At 36.3% G+C, this 24,037-nt stretch overlaps 1 protein-coding gene across 4 annotated transcripts in view; it reads left to right on the forward strand.

The window, feature by feature from the left end:
- The window catches only part of LOC136330949 (guanylate-binding protein 6-like), an 88,851-nt gene that overhangs the window by 9,326 nt on the left and 55,488 nt on the right, over positions 1-24,037 (forward strand). For 3 of the 4 annotated variants that reach the window (XM_066268600.1, XM_066268599.1, XM_066268598.1), the window contains exons 2-5: positions 1,439-1,634; positions 4,906-5,033; positions 6,005-6,114; positions 6,302-6,498. In XM_066268600.1, the coding sequence (XP_066124697.1) occupies positions 1,445-1,634; positions 4,906-5,033; positions 6,005-6,114; positions 6,302-6,498 (625 nt within the window). In that variant the 5' untranslated portion in view covers positions 1,439-1,444. The remainder of the gene's footprint in view (positions 1-1,438; positions 1,635-4,905; positions 5,034-6,004; positions 6,115-6,301; positions 6,499-24,037) is intronic. The other variant, XM_066268601.1, reaches the window with a different exon arrangement.

A 24,037-nucleotide genomic window follows, 5' to 3' on the forward strand; every position in this document is an offset into this window, starting at 1 on the left:
AGCTTAGACTTTAGTGGAGATTATTAAAGGTGGAGAGGGAGCTGTGATCAGTGTTGTATTAACTGTCTGCATCTAGTTTGAGATAGTTGCCAGCAAACAATGGTAGCTGTTCTATTTTTTCCATCTTTTATACTATTAGAACACTTGCTCATTTGTTGTGTATATATTTTTTCCAGACTACTCATGATTATTTCAGTTTGCCTTGTGGATATGGTAATGTGATAACTTAAAGTTTATTATTTTTTGTTTTAAGTAAAAGGGCTGAACTCTTATTTAAGTGAAAGCCTATGCTAGTTTCCCTTCTCCTGTCTGCTCTTACTATAAGTATGATGGCATGCCTTCTTAGACCTTGGGTTGCCTCACACTTGGCTGAGCATATGATATAAGGAAGGTTTCTGGGCACCAATCCTTTATGAAATAAATTTACCCTGCAAGTTCTGGACTACTAATCCTGGAATTTATGTAAGAGAGTAGTATAATTCTTTATGAACCATTTTTTTTGTTTCTCATAGCTAAACTTAATACTACCTGATACAGCTACTGTAGTATAATTTTGTGGGCAGAAACCATAGTTTATAAATAATTTTATCCCAGGAAACAAGCAGAGTTTCAGGTGCATAATAGGTACTCATTCAGTGTATTTAAATAAAGACAAGGAGTGAAAACATGAGGTCATACTATTCAAAACATACTAGGTGACCTGGAGCCCTTGATGAAAAACGGATCATGCACTGTAAGAGCCTGGTCCAGAAACTGCTGGGTGGTATGTGGAATGAGGGCCTAACTGCAGAAATATAAGAAAACCCATCTCAGCACACTAATACATTAGAGAATGTATTGTTGGTATAGGATAGTCGATAGAAGCTCCTATACATTACTAATCTAGGAGTATGTGGAATAATCAGTGTTGCTGAGGAATATTATTCTGCCAGATAAATGATTGCAAAGCATGGTATGGCGACACAGATTTCCCCGATTTCAACTCTAAGATCTACCACTTATTCACATATAAATTCAAGCATATCGCTCAGTCTTTCTGAACTTCATTTACTACATATACAAAGTGGGTATAATAAACCCAAACTTGAAAGGTTCTTATAAATACCAGTGAGGTTAGCTTTGTAAAGCATGTGTCACAGAGCTCAGCACAATGTAGATTCTCACTGGATGAAAAACATTGCTTGGATTTTATTTTTATTATGAAAGTAAAACTTTGGAGGCTGGTAATATCTGCTGTTTGATCTCTATCATCATAGTAGATTATGGTGGAGGAAGCCCTTTCCTCTGTGGTCTGCTAATGCTAACTTACATTCTGTGCCATAGGGAAGTACAGAAGTCCCACAGGCCCTCTGCTGATGTACACATTCTTTGATTAATCTTGAGGAAAAGAATGAGTTTGTTATCTTATTGCTACAGAGACACTCTTTTGGGGTTTCAGGTTGCCATGGCATCTGGACCCATCATGTCGGTTCCCATGTGTTTGGTGGAAAACAAGAATGAGCAGATGTCGGTGAACAAGAAAGCATTAAAGATCCTTCACAAGATTTCTCAACAAGTGGTGGTTGTGGCCATTGTTGGGCTGTACCGAACAGGAAAATCCTATTTGATGAACTGTCTTGCAAGAGAAAAGAAGGGTGAGTGAAGTCCTGTGATAGAGGTGATTTGTTAACTCCAGCTGAATCTCAACTTCTCACGACTTGTCTATGGTCACATGAAAGGAGATTCTAAATTTCTTATTAAACACATTAATAAATCTAATTCTCACCATTAAACTTGCAACTTGATTTTTGTTGTTCCTAATTCTCATTCCTATTGTTTTCACTTTCTATAACAAAAATCTCCCATACTAGTGTTCTCAGAGCCATCTTTTCTAACCCACCAGGTATTGTACTTTTGAAATTATGTCTCCCCCATGAAATTTTGCTTTCTGTACTCTAATATTCTTATTAACTAATAAGATGATTGATAAATATCTATCATGTTAAATATTCTCCCTGGACGCCATATCTTATTATGACTATCACCCCATTTTTTTCTTTTTATTCCTCTTCAAGCTAAAATATTTTATCTTAATTTTCTCTTTTTCACTTCTTCTCTTAACACCTCTCTCTGACTCCTCTCTGGTTCTAACCCTAACAGTCCACTGAATACTCTTGTTATATTTACCAATGACTTCCATTTTGTATGATTTAATAGATGTATCTTTGGACCCACCTTAGTTCCCTGTTTGACATCATATCTTCTGGTTGAATTCTTTCTGCTCCTTGAAATTCTTTTCTTCCTTCGCTTCTGAAGGACTACACTCTTTGGGGTTCCTTCCACCTCTGCGTTTAGTTCTCTTCAGCGTTTTTATCAGCAACTATTCATCCAGTCACCTTGGTACTGTGATCTTTTCTCTCCTCTATTCATACTTTCTCTATGTGGTCTCAACCAATCCTTGGATTAAATGTCACTTTTATCCCCATATCTCTGTAATTGATATTTCTTACCTTAACATCTCTTCTGATGTTCAGACTTACTATCAAATAACCACTAATTTTCTTCTTTTTGAAAGTTGTCCACTTAAAATCATCATGTTCATAATAAAAGTCTAGATCAATCCCTACTTTGAGAAGAAAAATCTAACAAACAGAAGAAACTAAACAAAATAGAAACATACTCATCATAATAGAGAACAGACTGACAGCTGTCAGAAGTGAAGAGTGTTTCAGGGCTGGGTGAAAAGGTGAATGGATTAAGAAAATAATAACAAAAATACCACTCATTAACATAGACAACAGTATGGCGATTAACAGAGGGAAAGGGGCTATGGTAGAAGAAGGTATAGGAGGATAAATTTGTGATAGAAGGAAACTTGACTTGGGGTGTTGAACATACAATACAATATATAGATGATGTGATGATGTATTATAGAACTATACACCTGAAATTTATATAATTTTATTAACCAGTGTCATCCCAATAAATACAATAAAAAAGAAAAACAAGGAACAATACTGAAAAAAAATGATACAAAACAAAATAACAACACACTTACTACTTTTCCAATCGTTTTTTTCCTATTTGGGTACCAATCTTCCAGTCTCAAGGTGCAAACCTTATATTCCTCACTTAGTTTATCGCCCAACTCATACATCTGTCCTCTTGTTAGTCTTACTAAACATATCTCAAATCAGTCTCTTTCTCTACAATTTTATTTTAACATTTTTATTTATGATGGTAAGTCAGTGTCATCTTTACCTGAAATACTTTTTTTTCTTAAATGTCTTCCTTACTTTTACTTAACCGTAATAAATTCTCTTTAATACAACCAAGCAAGGTTTAATCTAGTTGCTTTTAATGCTTTCCTTAAGTTTGCATTATTCTTATACAAAATCTGTATTCCACAGTGGCCCTCTATGACTTAGTTTTTCCTATTTCTACAAACACATCTTTAATATTATTTTTATCACTGGTTATGTTAAAGCCATACCAGCCTCCTTTTTACCTTTGCGAATTGCAAGTCCTTTCCTATGTCCAAGTCACTGCACTTCTGGTTCACTCTGCCTGCAATGCTTGTTGCTCCTCCACCCAGCTAGCTCCTTTTAGTCTCTGCACAAATGTCAATTTCCAAAGAAATCTTCCTTGACCATTTTGTCTCATGCTGCCTCTCCACTTAAATTTAACACAATATCACATAGTTTATGTATTTATATATATTTACTTGTTTATTTTTCACTTATATTAAAATTAAAATCAGTGGAGGAGAAAACCTTACCTGGAGTCTTTGCTGACAAATTTGCAGCAACAAGTTTGTGTATAGAACATAGTAAGCATAAAATAAATGCTTCTTTCATGGAATAAGAGAAAAATAAATTAAAATGTTTATCTTTTAGCTCACTGTTATTTTTATGTGGCTTTGGCTGGCCTTCCTGAAAATTCTGATTAGAACACAGTACCTTGGTGTTGCAGAATATCTTTTAGGTAAACATATCCAAATTCTACAAAGCCCATGAGTATAGTTTGATGTAAGGAGAACCTGACACTGAGAATATAAAATAAGTCATGAGAAAAATAAAGGACAACATACTGAATTTCATAGGCAGAAAATGAGCAACATCAACCGCACATCAACACTTTTTCTATTTTGGTTCTCTGCAGGGCTCTGAGAAGTTCTGTTTTCTCCCAACATAGAAAATAATCAGAATAAATGTGATGTGATATTTCTCTTAAAGAGTGCCTTACTAGTTGTTGGGATCTCTTAAATTAGTTGTGAGTCACATCTTTAAAACAAGTAAGAGGTGAGATGTAACCACATTTTTAAGAAGGCTTATTTATTAATTGATTGATTTATCTATTTATTATTATTTACCCATTTCTGTCTCTCCATAGACCAATCCATTAAGACCAGATTTCACCTGGATAACCCATTAACTGGTTGTAAATTAGCAAGGTCTTAGTGAGTACTGACAATAAGACTCCAAAGGGAAGGTATTTCTATCCATTTTAACAACTAATTTATCTCCAGGGCCTTGGAAGTATCCCCAATGCCTAGAATATAATAGGTACTTAAATAATTATTGAATAAATTGTCTTGTTCATTCTTCAGACTATTGAAAGGTCTTGATCTAATTATAGTACACTCAACTAGCTTAACTTCTTCAGGGAGTCATGATCATTGAAAAGTTAAAAATAAATAAATAAAATTGGTGTGTGTGGGTGTGTGTGTGTGTGTGTGTGTGTGAGAAAGAATATGACCACTAAATGTATGAAGAGTTAGATGACACAAATTTTGACATCCTTGAAATGGAGAAAGCACTATGTTGTATCCTAGGGGATTTTTAACCCTTTATGTCTGACTATGTAGCCCATGGACTCCTTGGACTGTCTGTTGTCACTTTATGTTGCTTTTCCCGTCTCTTTTAGGTTTCCCTCTGGGCTCTACAGTGCAGTCTGAAACCAAGGGCATCTGGATGTGGTGTGTACCACACCCGTCCAAACCAAACCACACTCTGGTTCTTCTGGACACCGAGGGCCTGGGTGATGTGGAAAAGGTAAGACAAAAGGTCACAAACAGATCATTTTGATTCTAGATTTTCTCCTTATCTCTTTATGATCCTTTGTAGTTTAACTATTGTGATCTATTCTTGAAATGCTGAAATCCAACTATAATGAATGAGACAGCAGACTTTGGCCCTTTTGAAACTCATAATTAAGTTAGATTTTTTAAAAATGTGGTATATTAGGTAAGATGTTTTTGAGCACTGAAGTGAATAATTTTATATATCTTCTCTACCTGCCTTCTGCTCTGTGTCAGTCAGACCAAATAACTATTTATCGCAGTCTACTCTCATTTTGTTTCTGCAGGTTTTTCTACTTGCGTGCTTCTCTCGTTTCTTCATGTCCACATTCTACAAATCCTTTAACATTCAGAACAAAATGTTTTTCTAACTCCAGTATGTGCTGTTCCCTTTTGACAGATTCATTATTTTTATTTGATATAATGGCTATTGTTTTCACTCAGATTTGTTTTCAAACAAATGTTTGGTAATACCATTAGTCATCTCAAATGTAACAATTATCATATTCATTTTTGTTTCTCTATAACTAAGAAAAATATGTAACACTTAGTAATAGCTTATAAATACTTAATTTAATTGGCTTTATTTTAAGAGTTTGTTTGTGACTAGCATAGTAGATATTGTAGTTCAGTTTTTCTTAAATGAATGTACAGTGTCACTTATGAATAGCTAATTGTTCAAAATTATCTCATTTAATTCCATTCAAATAAAAAGGATACTTTGAGGAAAGTATTATTAGAATTCTTTTGTACATGAGGAAACTGAGGTCACAAGAAATGTTAATGTAATTGCCAAAGCTGAGATTTGCCTTTAATTCTGATTTTAAAGTTTTTTCTTTGTACCAAACACAATGATCTGAAATAAAAAATAAAAAATAATTAAACAAATAACTGAATGAGTTTCTGAGGAGAAGACTTCTAAGTGTTTTTCAACATGTTTTCTAGGGCGATCCTAAGAATGACTCATGGATCTTTGCCCTGGCTGTACTTCTGAGTAGCTGCTTTGTCTACAACAGCATGAGCACCATCAACCATGATGCCTTGGAGAAACTACAGTATCCTCCCAGTTTTACTGAGAAATTGATGGGAATGGAGATCAAGTTAAGTTCCCCTTCCCTGTGATTGAGTGGCCTTTGGTGGCACAGAGGGAACCCAGGGCAAATAATAATGTTTATAATAATTTTTTTGAGGGAAATGTAGGAAGGGTGGGTAGGAAATTATTTTTCCTTAGCCAGGTCCTAGTTATGTGACAGAGCTCACAGAACTCATCAGGGCAAAGTCCTCCCCCACCCAGCGTGAAGTAAAAGATTCCACAGATTTTGTGAGTTTCTTCCCAGACTTTATCTGGACTGTACGGGATTTCACCCTGGAGCTGAAGTTAAACGGTGACCCTATCACAGAAGATCAGTACCTGGAGAATGCCTTGAAGCTGATTCCAGGTAACAGAGCATGGCTGTGCAGTGGGTGGTCCAATAGAGGGTGGGAAGGAATAAACACTGTTTATTATCTCTAGGAGTTGCATATCTTAAGACTAGATCGAGCCCTAGGTTACTGGGACCTAGGTTGTTATTCATTGGTAAGTTCTAATGACTATAGTTTCTTCATGTCCACATTCTACAAATCCTTTAACATTCAGAACAAAATGTTTTTCTAACTCCAGTATGTGCTGTTCCCTTTTGACAGATTCATTATTTTTATTTGATATAATGGCTATTGTTTTCACTCAGATTTGTTTTCAAACAAATGTTTGGTAATACCATTAGTCATCTCAAATGTAACAATTATCATATTCATTTTTGTTTCTCTATAACTAAGAAAAATATGTAACACTTAGTAATAGCTTATAAATACTTAATTTAATTGGCTTTATTTTAAGAGTTTGTTTGTGACTAGCATAGTAGATATTGTAGTTCAGTTTTTCTTAAATGAATGTACAGTGTCACTTATGAATAGCTAATAAGCTCACCCAAGACGACTGGGGCTTAATGTAGAGTGAAATTATTCACAATAAAATTTTATCTAAGATAATTTATATTTCTTTCTTTCTTTTTCTTTCTTTCTTTCTTTCCCTCCCTTCCTCCCTCCCTCCCTCCCTTCCTTCCTTCCTTCCTTCCTTCCTTCCTTCCTTCCTTCCTTCCTTCCTTCCTTCCTTCCTTCCATTTCTTTCTTCCTCTTTCTTTCTTTCTTTCTCTCTCTCTCTCTCTCTCTCTCTTCTTTCTTTCTTTATTCTTTGTAAATAGGGATATAATTGACATACAACTTGGGTAGAACTTTCACTGGCATGACCTCATGGTGGTCACAGGCTTCTCCATTACTGATAAGTTTCCTCAGATTTGGGGCAGCTCATACAATTCTCCTATCTTCTGTGCATGGTGGCTCTCTCTGTGTTGTGCGAAAGCTGTTCAGTTGTCTATCAGCTATTTCTCAGGAATAATTGCTGTAAATGGAAGTGCACATTTACTGTGTTCATACAGCTACATCTTTTTAGTTTCTTTGGTAAAAAGTTAGGTTATTTGAGTTTTTCTTGTTTATTGTGGGAAACATTTATCACTATGAACTTCTCTCTCAGAACAGCTTTTGATGAATCTCATGTTTTGGTATGTTATATGTCCATTTCCATTTTCATTTATTTCAAGGAACTTTTTAATTTCCTTTGATTTCTTCTTTGACCCAGTTATTGGTTGTTCAGTAGCATATTGTTTAATCTCCCTGTTTGTGAGATTTTCAATTTTCTTCTTGTAATTGATTTTTTGTTGTTGTTGTTTTCTACCATTGTGGACAAAAAGTTGCTTGATATGAACTCAATCTTTCTAAATTTATTAGGATTTTTTTGTGACCTAATCAATGGTAGATCCTAGAGAATCCATGTGTGCTTGAAAAGAACATGTGTCTGACATTTTTATATAAAATGTTCTGTATAGATCTGTTAAATTCATCTGATCTAATGTGTAATTTAAGGTGCTTTTTTCTCTATTGATTTTCTGTCTACATGAGCCATCCATTGATATAAGTGAGACATTCACATCATTACTGTTATTATATTGTTGCCTACTTCCTCCCTTTAGGTCAGTTCATAATAGCTTTATATATTTAAAAGCATGAGTAACTACAAATTTATATTCATCTGTTGTGTTGACCCCAACATGTAATGCCTGCCCGTTTTTATCTCTTATTACAGTCTTTGTCTGAAAGCCTATTTTGTCTAAGTATTGCTGCCTCCAATTTTTTGTTTTGTTTTGTTTTGTTTTTGTTTTTTTGTTTTCAGTTGCATGGATTAACTTTTAATCATCCCTTCACTTTCAGCCTGTGGTACCCCTACATCTGAAGTATGTCTCTTGTAGGCAGCATATAGATGGGTCTTGCCTTTTTATTCACTTAACAACTCTATTTCTTTTGACTGAAGAATTAGTCCATTTACATTTAAAGTATTATTGACAGATATGTACCTATTGCTATTTTGTTTATTTTATTTTCTAGCCATTTTGTAGTTCCTCCCTTCCTTTCTTCTTTTCTTCCTTTCTTTCTTCTTTTCTTCCTTCCTTCTTTTGTGGTTTGATGACTTTCTTTAGAGACATGGTTGGATTCATTTCTCATTATCTTTTCTGTGTCTATTATAAGTTTTTGTTTTGTGATTACCGTAAGTTTGACCTACAAGAATATATTTATAACAATCTGTTTTAAGCTGATAACAATTTCCATTTGAACACATTCTAAACTCTACATTTTTAGTCCCCCTACCCCCACTATGTTTTATATTTTTATACCACATTTTAAATCTTTTTATCTTGAGTATGCCTTAATTATTATTGCCATATTTATTATTAATTGTTTCTTTAAGTTTCATACTTGCTTTGTGATTCAGTCACTACCTCTACTATATAGTTACATTTACCAGTAATATTTATACTTTCATGTTTTCTTGTTACTAACTAGTACACTTTTTTTTCATCTTAAAGAATTTTATTTAACATTTCTTTTAAGGACAGTTTAATGGTGATGAACTCCTTTAGCTTTTGCTTGCCTGCAAAACTCTTATCTCTCCTTCAATTCTGAATGGTAAGTTACTGGGTAGAGTATTCTTGGCTGTATGTTATTGTCTTTCAGCACTTTGAATAAATCTTGATCCTGTTTTCTGGCCTGCAAAATTTCTGCTAAATAAATCTGCTTACAGTTTTATAGGGGTTTTCCTATACATAACAAGTTGTTTTTTTCCAGCTGCTTTTAAAATTCTCTCCTTGTCTTTATCTTTTGATACTTTAATTATAATATGTCTTAGTTTAAGTCTCTTTGGGTTCACCTTATTGGAACTCTCTGTGTTTCTTGGATCTGGAAGTCTGTTACCCTCCTCAGGTTAGGGAAGTTTTCAACCATTTTTTTTCAAATTAGTTTTTTGTTCTTTTCTTTTTTCTTCATCTGAGATTTTTATATTGCAAATTTTAGTAAACTTAATGTTACCCCATAAATCTTTTAAATTATCTTCATATTTTTTTATTTAAAATATTATTTATATTTGTTTTTAAGTGAGGTTGACACACAATATTGTATTACTTTTAGGTGTGCAACATGATGATATTATATTTATATATACCTTATAATGTGATCACCAAGATAGATCTAGTAACCAGATTGTTAGTTTTTATGTTAAGTTTTATTGGTTCCTTAAATATTTTGGATATTAACCCCTTATTGGGTATGTCATTTGAAATATCTTCTCCCATTCAATAGGCTGTCTTTTCATTTTGTTGATGGTTTCCTTTGCTGTAGAAAGGATTTTAGTTTGATACAGGCCCATTTGTTTATTTTTGCTTTTGTTGCCTTTGCTTTTGGTGTTAAATCCAAAAAATAATTGTATCATGAACAACAGGACACTGTCATGGTGTTTACTGACTGTATTTACTTGTAGGAGATTTATGGTTTCAGGTCTCACATTTAAGTCAGTTCGTTTTGAATATATTGTTATATATGTTGTAAGAAAGTTGTCAAAATTCTTTATATATATCCAGTTTTCCCAACACCAATTATTGAAGGGACTGTTATTTCCCCACTTTGTATTCTGGTTTCCCTTGTTGTAGATTAATTGTTTATATATCACTGTGGGTTTACTTCTGGGTTTTCTGTTCTGCATCATTGATCTATATATCTATTTTTATATCTATAACTTACTGTTTGATTAATATAGCTTTATAATATAGTTTTAAATAAGGGAGTATGATACCTCCAAGTTTGTTTGTTTTTTTTCTCAAGATTGATTTGGCTGTTCTGGGTCTTTTGTGGTTACATATAGGTTTTAGAAATATTTGCTCTTGTTCTGTGAAAAAAAATGTTATTGACATTCATAGTGATTGCCTTAAATTGTAGGTTGTTTTGGCTAGTATGGATTTTTTAACAATATTGCTTTTTCCTATCAATAAGCATAATATATCTTTCTATTTATTTGTGTTTTCTTCAGTAATATCTTATATATTTTTTTAATAAATTCTTATTAATGGTAATGGGATGACATTAATAAATCAGGGTACATATATTCAAAGAAAACATGTCTAGGTTATTTTGTCATCAAATTATGTTGCAAACCCCTCGCCCAAAGTCAGATTGTCCTCCGTCACCCTCTATCTAGTTCTCTGTGCCCCTCCCCCTCCCCCTAACTCTCTCCCTCCCTCCCTCCAATGTCCTCCCTCCCCCCCCACCCTTGGTAACCACCACACTCTTGTCCATGTCTCTTAGTCTCATTTTTATGTTCCACCAATGTATGGAATCATGTAGTTCTTGTTTTTTTCTGATTTACTTATTTCACTCCTTATAATGTTATCAAGATCCCACCATTTTGCTGTAAATGATCTGATGTCATCATTTCTTATGGCTGAGTAGTATTCCATAGTGTATATGTGCCACATCTTCTTTATCCAGTCTTCTATTGAAGGGCTTTTTGGTTGTTTCCATGTCTTGGCCACTGTGAACAGTGCTGCAATGAACATGGGGCTACATGTGTCTTCACGTATCAATGTTTCTGAGGTTTTGGGGTATATACCCAGTAGAGGGATTGCTGGGTCATAAGGTAGTTCTATTTGCAGTTTTTTGAGGAACCACCATACTTTCCTCCATAATGGTTGTACTACTTTACAGTCCCACCAACAGTGAATGAGGGTTCCTTTTTCTCCACAGCCTCTCCAACATTTGCTATTACCCGTCTTGTTGATAATAGCTAATCTAACAGGAGTGAGGTGGTATCTCATTGTAGTTTTGATTTGCATTTCTCTAATAACTAATGAAGCTGAGCATCTTTTCATATATCTGTTGGCCATTTGTATCTCTTCCTGGGAGAAGTGTCTGTTCATGTCCTCTTCCCATTTTTTTATTGGATTGTTTGTTTGTTTGTTGTTGAGTTTTATGAGTTCTTTGTAATTTTTGGATATTAGGCCCTTATCTGAGCTGTCGTTTGAAAATATCAGTTCCCATATAGTTGGCTGTCTGTTTATTTTGATATCAGTTTCTCTTGCTGAGCAAAAACTTTTAATTCTGATGTAGTCCCATTCATTTATCTTTGCCTTCACTTCTCTTGCCATTGGAGTCAAGTTCATAAAATGTTCTTTAAAACCCAGGTCCATGATTTTAGTACCTATGTCTTCTTCTATGTACTTTATTGTTTCAGGTCTTATATTTAGGTCTTTGATCCATTTTGAATTAATTTTAGTACACGGGGACAGGCTGTAGTCGAGTTTCATTCTTTTGCATGTGGCTTTCCAGTTTTCCCAACACCATTTGTTGAAGAGGCTTTCTTTTCTCCATTGTGTGTTGTTGGCCCCTTTATCAAAGATTATTTGACCATATATATGTGGTTTTATTTCTGGGCTTTCTATTCTGTTCCATTGGTCTGAGTGTCTATTTTTTTGCCAATACCATGCTGTTTTGATTATCGTGGCCCTATAATATAGTTTAAAGTCAGGTATTGTAATGCCCCCAGCTTCATTCTTTTTCCTTAGGATTGTTTTGGCTATTCGGGGTTTTTTATAGTTCCATATAAATCTGATGATTTTTTGTTCCATTTCTTTAAAAAATCTCATAGGGATTTTGATGGGAATTGCATTAAATTTGTATATTGCTTTGGGTAATATGGCCATTTTGATTATATTTATTCTTCCTATCCAAGAACAAGGAATATTTTTCCATCTCATTGTATCTTTTTCGATTTCCCTTAACAATGCTTTGTAATTTTCATTATATAGGTCCTTTACGTTCTTTGTTATGTTTATTCCTAGGTATTTTATTTTTTTTGTTGCAATCGTGAAGGGGATTATTTTTTTGAGTTCGTTTTCTAATATTTCATTGTTGGCATATAGAAAGGCTATGGACTTTTGTATGTTAATTTTGTATCCTGCGACCTTATTGTTTATTGTTTCTAATAATCTTTTTGTGGAGTCCTTCGGGTTTTCGATGTATAGGATCATATCATCAGTAAAAAGTAATAGCTTTACTTCTTCTTTTCCGATATGGATGCCTTTTATTTCTTTGTCTTGTCTGATTGCTCTGGCCAGAACTTCTAGCACCACGTTGAATAAGAGTGGAGAGAGTGGACAACCCTGTCTTGTTCCTGATTTAAGGTAGAAAGTCCTCAGTTTTATGCCGTTTAATAGGATGTTGGCTGATGGTTTATCATATATGGCCTTTATCATGTTGAGATATTTTCCTTCTATACCCATTTTGTTGAGAGTCTTAAACATAAAATTGTGTTGTATTTTATCAAAAGCCTTTTCTGCATCTATTGATAAGATCATGTGGTTTTTGTTCTTTGTTTTGTTGATATGGTGTATTACATTAACCGTTTTACGTATGTTGAACCATCGTTGAGATTCTGGGATGAATCCCACTTGATCATGATGTATTATTTTTTTAATATGTTGTTGTATTCGGTTTGCCAGTATTTTGTTTAGTATTTTAGCATCTGTATTCATTAGAGATATTGGTCTGTAGTTTTCTTTCTTTGTGCCATCCTTGCCAGGTTTTGGTATGAGGGTTATGTTGGCCTCATAAAATGTGTTTGGAAGTATTGCTTCTTCTTCAATTTTTTGGAAGACTTTGAGTAGAATAGGAACCAAGTCTTCTTTGAATGTTTGATAGAATTCACTAGTATAACCGTCTGGGGCCTGGACTTTTATTTTTGGGGAGATTTTTAATAGTTTTTTCTATTTCCTCCCTGCTGATTGGTCTGTTTAGGCTTTCTGCTTCTTCATGACTCAGTCTAGGAAGGTTGTATTGTTCTAGGAATTTATCCATTTCTTCTAGATTGTTGTATTTGGTGGCATATAATTTTTCATAGTATTCTACAATAATTCTTTGTATATCTGTGATGTCTGTGGTGATCTCTCCTCTTTCATTTTGGATTTTATTTATTTGAGTCCTGTGTCTTTTTTCCTTGGTGAGCCTTGCCAAGGGTTTGTCAATTTTGTTGATCTTTTCAAAGAACCAGCTCCTTGTTTTATTAATTTTTTCTATAGTTTTTCTGTTCTCTATTTCATTTATTTCTGCTCTGATTTTTATTATCTCCTTTCTTTGGCTGGTTTTGGGTTGTCTTTGTTCTTCTTTTTCTAGTTCCTTAAGGTGTGAAGTTAAGTGGTTTACTTCGGCTCTCTCTTGTTTGTTCATATAGGCCTGAAGTGATATGAACTTTCCTCTTATTACTGCTTTTGCTGCATCCCAGAGATTCTGATATGTCGTATTTTCATTTTCATTTGTCTGTATATATCTTTTGATTTCTGCGCTTATTTCTTCTTTGACCCATTCATTTTTTAGAAGTATGTTGTTTACTTTCCACATTTTTGTGGGTTTTTCCCCCTCTTTTTTGCAGTTGAATTCTAGTTTCAAGGCTTTATGATCAGAAAATATGCTTGGTACAATTTCAATTTTTCTAAATTTGCTGATATTGTCTTTGTGGCCCAACATATGGTCAATTCTTGAGAATGTTCCATGTACACTACAGAAAAATGTATACTCTGTCGCTTTGGGATGAAGTGTCCTGTAAATGTCTATCATATCCAGGTGTTCTAGTATTTCGTTTAAGGCCACTATATCTTTATTGATTCTCTGTTTGGATGACCGATCTAGAGCCGTCAGCGGTGTATTGAGGTCTCCAAGTATGATTGTATTTTTGTTAGTTTTTGTTTTAAGGTCAATAAGTAGCTGTCTTATATATTTTGGTGCTCCTTGGTTTGGTGCATATATATTAAGGATTGTTATGTCTTCTTGATTCAACTTCCCCTTAATCATTATGAAATGACCATTTTTGTCTCTGAGTACTTTTTCTGTCTTGTAGTCAGCATTATTAGATATGAGTATTGCTACGCCTGCTTTTTTTTGGGTGTTGTTTGCTTGGAGTATTGTTTTCCAGCCTTTCACTTTGAATTTGTTTTTATCCTTGTTGCTTAGATGAGTTTCTTGTAGGCAGCATATAGTTGGATTTTCTTTTTTAAGCCATTCTGCTACTCTGTGTCTTTTTATTGGCAAGTTTAATCCATTTACATTTAGTGTAATTATTGACACTTGTGGGTTCCCTACTGCCATTTTATAAATTGCTTTCTGTTAGTTTTGTATCTAGTTTGATTCTTCTCTTTTGTTTTTCTATCATTTGTTTTTGTTTGTTTGTGTTCCATACTTCTTTCCTCTGTTGCTACCTTTTTTAAGTCAAGTGTTTTTGTGGTGGTATTTTTAAGGGTGGTTACCATTAAGTAATGAAAAGGGTACCTACCATATTCATTGTAGTACCCTATCTTATAAGTATTTCTGCACTTCATCGTCCTTTGCTACTGTTAATCTCCATCCTCTCCCCCCTTTTTTTCCTTTGTTGTCACAGTTTAAGTTTGGTTTTATTGTGTTCTTGGTGGAGCTGTTACTTGTGGTGTTGTTTTCTTTTGTTCTTTGAATCTGGTTGGAAAACCCCCTTTAATATTTCCTGGAGTGGGGGCTTTCTGTTGATAAATTCTCTCATCTTTTCTGTATTTGTGAATGTTTTTATATCTCCTTCATACTTGAAGGATAGCTTTGATGGGTATAGTATTCTTGGCTGAAAGTTCCTCTCTTTCAGGGCTTTAAATATTGGGGTCCACTCTCTTCTAGCTTGTAGAGTTTCTGCTGAGAAATCTGATGATAATCTAATAGGCCTTCCTTTATATGTTGTACTCTTCTTTTCCCTGGCTGCCTTGAGAATTTTTTCTTTGTCATTGGTTTGTGTCATCTTTATTATGATGTGCCTTGGAGTGGGTTTGTTGGGGTTAAGAAAACTTGGTGTTCTGTTTGCTTCTTGAATTTGAGGCTTTAGTTCCTTCCACAGGCTTGGGAAGTTCTCGTGTATTATTTGTTTGAGTATATTCTCCATTCCATTTTCTTTCTCTTCTCCCTCTGATATACCTATTATTCTTATGTTATTCTTTCTGATGGAGTCAGACAATTCCTGTAGGGCTTTCTCGTTTTTTATTATTTTTGAGTCTCTTCTTCTCTCTGTTGTGCCTCAAGTTGTTTGTCTTCTATTTCACTAATCCTATCTTCAATCTGGGCTGTTCTGTTAGCTAAGCTTGTTACCTCGTTTTTCAGCTCGTGAATTGAGTTTTTCATTTCTGTTTGATTTGTTTTTATAGTTTCCATTTCCTTGGTAATATATTCTTTGTGTTCATTGAGTTGTTTTCTGATCTCCCTATATTGCCTTTCTGTGTTTTCTTGTATATCTCTGAGTATTTTTAAGATTTCTATTTTAAATTCTCTGTCATTTAGCTCCAAGGCTTCCAATATGTTAAGTCTTTTCTCCATAGATTTTTCCACATCTATTTGTGTTACCTCTCTTTCTTTTGTATCCATAATATTCGATTTCCTCTTTCTTATCGGCATCTGAGGGTGGTCTTATTGATAGCACTGATTAGAATTAATAAAGAGTAAAAAGTAAAAAAAAAAAAAAAAAAAAGGTAAAACACCCCACAAAAAAAAACAGTAATAATTTATTATTTCCCCCTTTTTTTTCTCTCTTCTCTTTCCCTCCTCTCCCCTCCTCAGGGAAATATCGTGCCTATAATGGAGGGCCTGATTTGGGGTGAAGAGTTCAAGGGGCAAAAAAAAGGGAGCAGGGACCTACTAAATGCAAAAAAAAAAAAAAAAAAAAAGGAAGAAAATCTTAGACAAGCATAAGATGATTTGCTTGTAAGTGATGGTCAACTAAGAGATATAATGAGAGGGATAAGAGGGAACCAGAAAAAAGGACCAAAAAAGAATAATAAAGAAGAAAAAATAAAAATAATAAGTAAAATCTGTTGTATTAAGTGGAGCGAAGACTAAATACAATGGAGACCTTGGGTTGGGAGGACCCAAAATGCCACAAAAATAAACAAAAAAGAAAAAAAAAAAAAAAGCAGAAAAGAGAAATAAAGCCAAAAAAAAGCCTTGAGTCCCAAATTAACTAATTTGTTCGTGATTGAGGATTATATGGGAGGAAAGTAAAATGAGAAAAGAAAAAATGTATAGAAAGGAAAAAATAAAAAGAGAAAAACGAAGGAAGAAATAAAATAGGAAGAGAAAAAAACAAAATAAAGCAAGAGAAAAAAAAAAAAAAGAGGAGAGAGTGAGAGTTAAGTGTTTTGGAGTATAACCTTAAAGGAGGGTGAGGATGAAGAAGAAAAATAAAATGCAACACTCATGGGTAGTGTAGTTCAAGAAAGGGGAAGCATAAGATGGGCAGAGAATAGAAGGACCGAGGTGGAGGAAATAAAGGCAAAAAGATAGAAGAAACAAACAACAACAACAACAAAAAAAAAATTAGTGAATCAAGTTGTAAAGTCTGTGGGTTTTTCTTGATTTTGAGAGGTTAACTTCTTCCTTTTTCTTTTCTCTCCCTCTTCCTGGTCGGTGACTCTGTACCCCAGGCTCTGCCCCTCTGTCACTCTTAGTTAGGGATTTGCAGTTGATGGGATTCTATGGCAATGTCATATAATTGGCTTTAGTCTTGCTGGAAGTAAAGGCTTGTTGGCGTTTGCAGGGTCCAACGATGAGAGAGTTTGCTTTCCTGGATTCTCTCTCCTAGTCCCCCCTTTCTGAATTAGCAGCCTGGTGATCCAGCTATAAGGCTGTAACTGCTTCTGCCTGGGGAGTAAGAGGCTCAAAGAGCTGGGAAATCCCCACTCTATCCCCACTCATTACAAGGCTTTGGGAAAGGCTCTGACAGTCAGGGCCTCCAGTGTAATCAGGCGGGGGTGGGAGTCAATTGTTGTCAAGGTGACTGTTCAGCACCTAGCATTCAGTTGGACCTCTCAACCCAGGCTTTCCACACTTTGTAGCCTGTTTTTGCAGGGAAGAAGAGGCACTAGTCTCTGCTTACGACTAGTGTAGTATAGACCTTATTATCTGCCAAGTCCTTCTTGTTAGCGTTTATCCCTGAATATGGAGGCTCTATCAATCAGAAGGTGCCCCCGCCCCTTTAGCGAGAGGCACTAAAAAATATCACGCCTCTTGTCTTGGATCGCTGAACTGAGAGAGATCTTATCAATTAGAACCGAGGGTGCGCAGATTTCATGGGTTAAGCTAATTTCAGTGATTGGGTCGCAGCTGTGCTTCCGAAGGTATTTTAGGCTGCCTGCACGCGCCCCTCCCCCAACGCTTGATTGTTAGCTTGAATGGCTGGGTGAGGTGCCCCGCCCACGGAGAGAATCTCCCAAGCCTCTCCCGCTCGCCCCGCCGCTGGCGGCTGGACCGCACCAGGCGCAGGATAATGAAGCCCCCTGGGTGTGCGGGCCAGCAGGGCGCCCTGGGCGCGTGGAATGCCCAAGGCATGCGCGCGAATGGGGCGCTCCGGGCACCGGTGGTCGGCGACCCCCACTCGCAGTGTGCGGGCCGCTGGGAACGTCAGCGGTGCTCAACCGGACCGGGCGCGCGCGGCTGCTCGCGGCTGCTCACGGGGGCTCACGGCGGCTCGCAGCGGTGGCTCGCAGCAGCGGCTCGCGGCGGCCGCTCACGGGGGCTCGCGGGGGCTCGCCGTGGCGGCTCGCGGTTCCCAAGTATATGGGCTGACTCACCACAGGCGCACTTCCTTGCGGTTTGAAAGAATGTCCCTGTGGTAGATTCCTCCACACCCTCGTCTCTCAGATTCAAGTGATAACAGTCCTTTCACTATCAGTTTGTGTGGAACTCCGGAATGCTCCGAGGATAAATTTTTCTGTTTCTAGTTGATAAATTTGTTGTGATTTAGGGGAGAGCTGTCGGACGCGCTGCTCACGGCGCCATTTCTGTGACGTCACCATCTTATATTTTTTATAGTATAGATTTTTTGCCTTCTTGATTACATATATTTTTAGGTATTTTATTGGTTTTGGTATAATTATAAATCATATTTTTCTAGCATTTTCTTCTAATCCCTTATTAGTATATTAAAATGCAACAGATGTCTGAATATTAATTTTGTACTCTGAAGCTACTAAAATCATTGATTATTTCTGATAAATTTTGGTGTAGTCTTTAGGGTTTTCTGTATATGGTATCATGTCATCTGCAAATAGTGACAGTGTTACTTCTTTCTTTTTGATTTGAATACTCGTTATTTCTTTTTCTTCTCTGCTGCTGCGGATAGGACTTTCAATCGTATATTGATTATAACTGATGAGAGTGGGCATCCTGTCTTATTCTTTCTTTGAAAGTGAAAGCTTTCATTTTTTTCATCATTAAGTATGATGTGAGCTGCACATTTGCATACTGACCTTTATTATATTGAGTTATATTCCTTCTTTAAGATTTTGTTAAGATTTTTAAACATAAAAGGATGCTAAATTTTTTCAAACACTTTTTTTGGTGAATCTATTGAAAGAATATGATTTTTACGCTTGGTTTTATTTATATGGTGCATTATATTGATTAATTTGTGAACATCCCTGGAATCTCACTTGATCATGGTGCATGATTCTTTTAATGTGTTGTTGAATTTTGTTTGTTAATATTTTGTTGAGAAGTTTTCTAAATACATTCATTAGGGATATTGGTCTTTGTGGTTAATCCTTGAACAGCACTGTTTTGAACTTCATGGTTTCACTTATACTCAGATTTTTTAAAATAAATACAGCAAATGTATTCTCTCTTCCTTTCTTTTCTTTAATATTTTTCTTTCTCTAGATTACTTTATTGCAAGAATACAAAATATAATACATATAAAATACAAAAATATGTGTTAATTAACTATGTTATTAGTAAGGCTTCCAATGAACAGTAGACTTTTAGCATTTAAGATTTAAGGAGTCAAAAGTTATACATGGGTTTTTGAGAACACATTGTCCAGCACCACTAACCTCCACCTTGTTTAAGGGTCAACTGTAATTCTTTTGTAATGTTTTTGTCTGCTACTGGTATTTGGTAATGAGGACTCTGTAAAATGAGTTTGGCAATACTCTTTCCTCTTGAATTTTTTGGACTAGTTTGAGAAAGAAGCTATTAATTCTTCTTTAGAAGTGGTCCCTTCTGATCCTTGACATTGATTTGTTGGGAGTTTCTGATTACAGATTCAATTCTGTTACAAACTGTCTGTTCAGATTTTCTTTTTCTTTCAGATTTAGTCTTGGAAGGTTGTATGTTGCTAGAAATTTATCCATTTATTCTAGGTTGTCCAATTTGTTAGCATATAATTGTTCACAGGATTCTTTTTTGTTAATTGACTTTATTTTTTATTTGGAAAATTAAATTTAACTAGATGAAATTAATCAGTAAGTACATAGATTTCAGGCAAACATTTCTGTAACCTTTGATCTGTTGATTACGTTGTGTTCCCATCACCCAGAGTCAAATCACTCTCTGTCATCACATATTTGTTCCTCCTTACTCCACTTCCCCCACTTGCTTTCCCACAACCCCCTCCCTTTGGTAACCACTTCACTTTTATCTATGTCCATGAGCCTCAGTTTTATATCCCACCTGTGTGTGAAATCATATAGTTCTTAGCTTTTTCTGATTTACTTATTTCATTCAGTATAATGTTATCAAGGTCCATCCATGTTTTGTAAATGGTAATATATCATCATTTCTTATGACTGAGTAGTATTTCATAGTGTATATGTACCACATTTTCTTTATCCAATCCTCTATTGAAGGACACTTTGGTTGTTTCCATGTCTTTGCCACTGTGAATAATGCTGCGATGAACATGGGAGTGCATGTGTCTTTACATACCAATGTTTTTTAGTTTTAGGGGTAGATACCCAATAAAGGGATTGCCAGGTCATATGGTAGTTCTATTCTTAATTTTTGGAGGAACTACCATACTTTCTTCCACAATGGTGGTACCAGTTTGCATTCCCACCAGCAGTGAATAAGGGTTCCTTTTTCTCTACAGCCTATCCGACACTTGTTAGTACCTGTCTTCTCAATAGCCTATCTAACATGTGTAAGCTGGTATCTTATTGTAGTTTTGATTGGCATTTCTTTAATAGCTAGTGAAGATGAGCATTTTCTTTATATATCTGTTGGCCATTTCTATGTCTTCTTGGGAGAAGGGTCTCTATAGGTTCTCTCCCCATATTTTTATTGGATTGTTTGCTTATTTGTTGTTAATCTTTGTGAATTCTTTATATATTTTAAATATTAATCCCTTATCAGAGCTGTTGTTTACAAATATTATCTCCCATTGGGTTTGGCTGCCTTTTTGTTTTGTTGCTGATTTCTTTTGCTGTGTAGAAGCTTTTTAGTTTGATATAGTCCCATTCATTCATTGTTGCCTTTACTTCCCTTGCCTTTGGGGTCAAATTCATAAATTGTTCTCTATAATCAAGGTTCATAAGTTTAGTACCTATGTTTTCTTCTGTGTAATTTCTTGTTTCATATTTTATGTTTAGGTCTTTATTCCATTTTGAATAAATCATTGTGCATGGGGACTAAGTGTAGTCAAGTTTCATTCTATTGCATATGGCTTTCCAATTTTCCCAGCACCATTATTGAGAGGCTTTCTTTTCTCTGTTGTATGTTTTTGGCTTCTTTGTCAAATATTATTTGCCTATATACATGTGGTTTTATTTTTGGGCTCTTGATTCTGTTCCATTGGTCTGTATGTCTGTTGTTCTGCCAATATCTGTGGAGGAACAGTATGTAAAAAATATATGAAATTGAACTCAATTGAACATGAACAATAAAGGTCACAAAAAATGGTTACAAGAATGACTGAATCATTACTCAGGGTGGGATAAGACATCCTGCTGCAGATTTCCTGGAAGCCAGAGAGGATGTCCTTATCACTTAATTGCTAGTCTAGTTAATTATTATGATTTTTGGTGACCTTTTTTTATTCCTAGAGGATATATGCATGAAGGACCCTGTGTAATAGCCTCCAGCCAAAATTTTCCCATAAAAAAGGTAGGGTTTTATACCACCCGTGAAGCTCTAACTCTTCCTCATTGATGTGCAAGGTGATGGCTGACTTAGGAGTCCAGGCTGACACTTCCCGGTTTGGGAATCTGTTCCTCCACAGTTTGGTGAGATTTGTACATACTCATAATTCTGTTTTTCTTAGTCTATTGCTTTAACTACTACTCTAGAAACCAGGCTGATGTTTCTTCATCTGGTGATGTTGTATAGCTCATTGTTACATTGATTCTTTTTCTTAATTCTACTTTAGGTTACATAACTTCAAACCCCTTTTTATTTTGCCTTGATTTTTTTATTGTTATTAATCATGATAAATTTACCCTTAAAATCCATCTGTGAGTATTTCCAACAGTGTACTGTACCTCTTGCACAGCACGATACCATGCTGTTTTTTTTTTCTTTTTTTTTTTTCTTTTTGTATTTTTCTGAAGCTGGAAACCGGGAGAGACAGTCAGACAGACTCCCGCATGTGCCCGACCGGGATCCACCTGGAACGCCCACCAGGGGCAATGCTCTGCCCACCAGGGGGCGATGCTCTGCCCCTCCGGGGTGTCGCTCTGCCACGACCAGAGCCACTCTAGTGCCTGGGGCAGAGGCCAAGGAGCCATCCCCAGCGCCCGGGCCATCTTTGCTCCAATGGAGCCTTGGCTGCGGGAGGGGAAGAAAGAGACAGAGAGGAAGGAGGGGGTGGGGGTGGAGAAGCAAATGGGCACTTCTCCTATGTGCCCTGGCCAGGAATCGAACCTGGGTCCCCCGCACGCCAGGCCGACGCTCTACTGCTGAGCCAACCGGCCAGGGCCCTGTTTTGATTATCATGGCCCAATAGTATAATTTAAAGTCAAATGGTATGATACCTCCATCTTCATTCTTTTTCCTCAGGATTGCTTTGGCTATTTGGCAATTTTCTATACAAATCTGGTGAATTTATGTTCTATTTCTTTTAAAAATGACATTAGTATTTTAATGGAATTGCATTAAATTTGTTCATTGCTTTGGTAATATGGCCTATTTAACTATGTTGATTCTTCCAATCCATGAACATGGAATATTTTTCCATTTTATTGTGTCTTTTTCCATTTATTTTTCTTGTAATTTTCAGTATATAGGTCTTTCACATCTTTTGTTAAGTTTTTTCCTAGGTATTTTATATTTTTGTTGCAAATGTAAAAGGAATTAGGTGTGTGTGTGTGGGTGTGTGTGTGTGTGTTCATTTTCTGAAGTTTCATTGCTGGCATATAGGAAAGCAATAGACTTATACATTGATTTTTTATCCTGAGACTTTACTCTATTGGTTTACTGTTTTTAATAGTTTTTTATTGGAGTCTTTGGGGTTTTCTATGTACAGGCTCATGTCATCTGCAAAATATGATACCTTTACTTCTTTCCCGATATGAATGCCTTTTATTTATTTCCCTTGTCTAATTGCTCTGGCCAAAACTTTTAGAACTGGAGAACAAAGATAGCAACAGAGTAGGCGGACATTCCAATTGCCACCTCTCAGGACCAAATTGAATTACAACTTAGTTTAAAAACAATCGTCTTGAAAAACCAACTTTGGACTAAACTAAGCAGAGTCTATAACCAAGGATCACAGAAGAAGCCAAACTGAAACTGGTAGAAAGGGCGGAGACACAGAAAGGGCTAACCAGATCCCAGGAGCGAGCTGTAGCTAAGGGTCTGGAAGGACTCTCACTGCGGGAGGTTGGCCTTCAGAGGTGTGGGTGCCCAGGCCCAGGACCAGAGCCCCAACATAGAGCCCCAGAGCCTAGAGGAGAAACTCAGACAGCATTTAGCTGTGAAAAGAGCAGGGTTTCTGTCTGCAAGAAAGAAACAGAGCTCTCAGACACAGACTTGGTCTAAAAGGGTCTGCGCAGAAAACCTCGTTCACAGCCATTTACTCGGGGATCAGGGGGTGGAGAGAGAGCTGAGAGGACTGGAGTTGTGTGAGGAGAGTGTAAAGTTGGAGGCCCAGGAAGAGACACTGTGGGGGCCAGCCACCAGAATCCCTGTGCTGAGTCATTCTCCAGTACTGCAGTCGCCATTTTCTTGAGTGGGGCAATCACCTCAGAATGTCATCAGCCTGAGGAAAAGCAGCTGCCCTTCTCTCAGGAGTCTCACATACCCCAGTCATGGTGACAGGTCTTTCATATAGGCCAGGAAGCAGGGGGCACATTAGTGACTCGGTTTTCTGGTGTTGAGACCAGAGCTCCCCCATACACACTCTCCTGAGTCTATGACTGGTGCTTCTACCTCATGGTAGACGCACTTGAAACTGTCTGAAGAGTGGAAGACCACACTTCTGGGTCTCAGAGGCCACATCCACCAGACTACCGGGGCCACACCCTACTGAAGTCTGTGAAAAAAGACTGAACACACTGACACTTGGGGCCAAAGGGCAGAGCCACACCCACCACCCTTCCTAATCCCTGAATTGCTGCAGGCTCTTGACTCTAGCAGAGGTTTTTTCAAAAGCTAAGCCCAACAAGCAGCCAGCAGACAGAGGCTGCAAAAGGCAGGACTCAGGGAAATGTGACTATTTGAGTAGACCTTCCTCCAGGCCCAGTATAGGTAAAAGCCAGCCTAGAAATGCAGCTTGGTATTTCCATGTACACC

The sequence above is a fragment of the Saccopteryx bilineata genome, chromosome 3 (genome assembly GCF_036850765.1).
Source record: "Saccopteryx bilineata isolate mSacBil1 chromosome 3, mSacBil1_pri_phased_curated, whole genome shotgun sequence".
NCBI lineage: Eukaryota > Metazoa > Chordata > Mammalia > Chiroptera > Emballonuridae > Saccopteryx > Saccopteryx bilineata.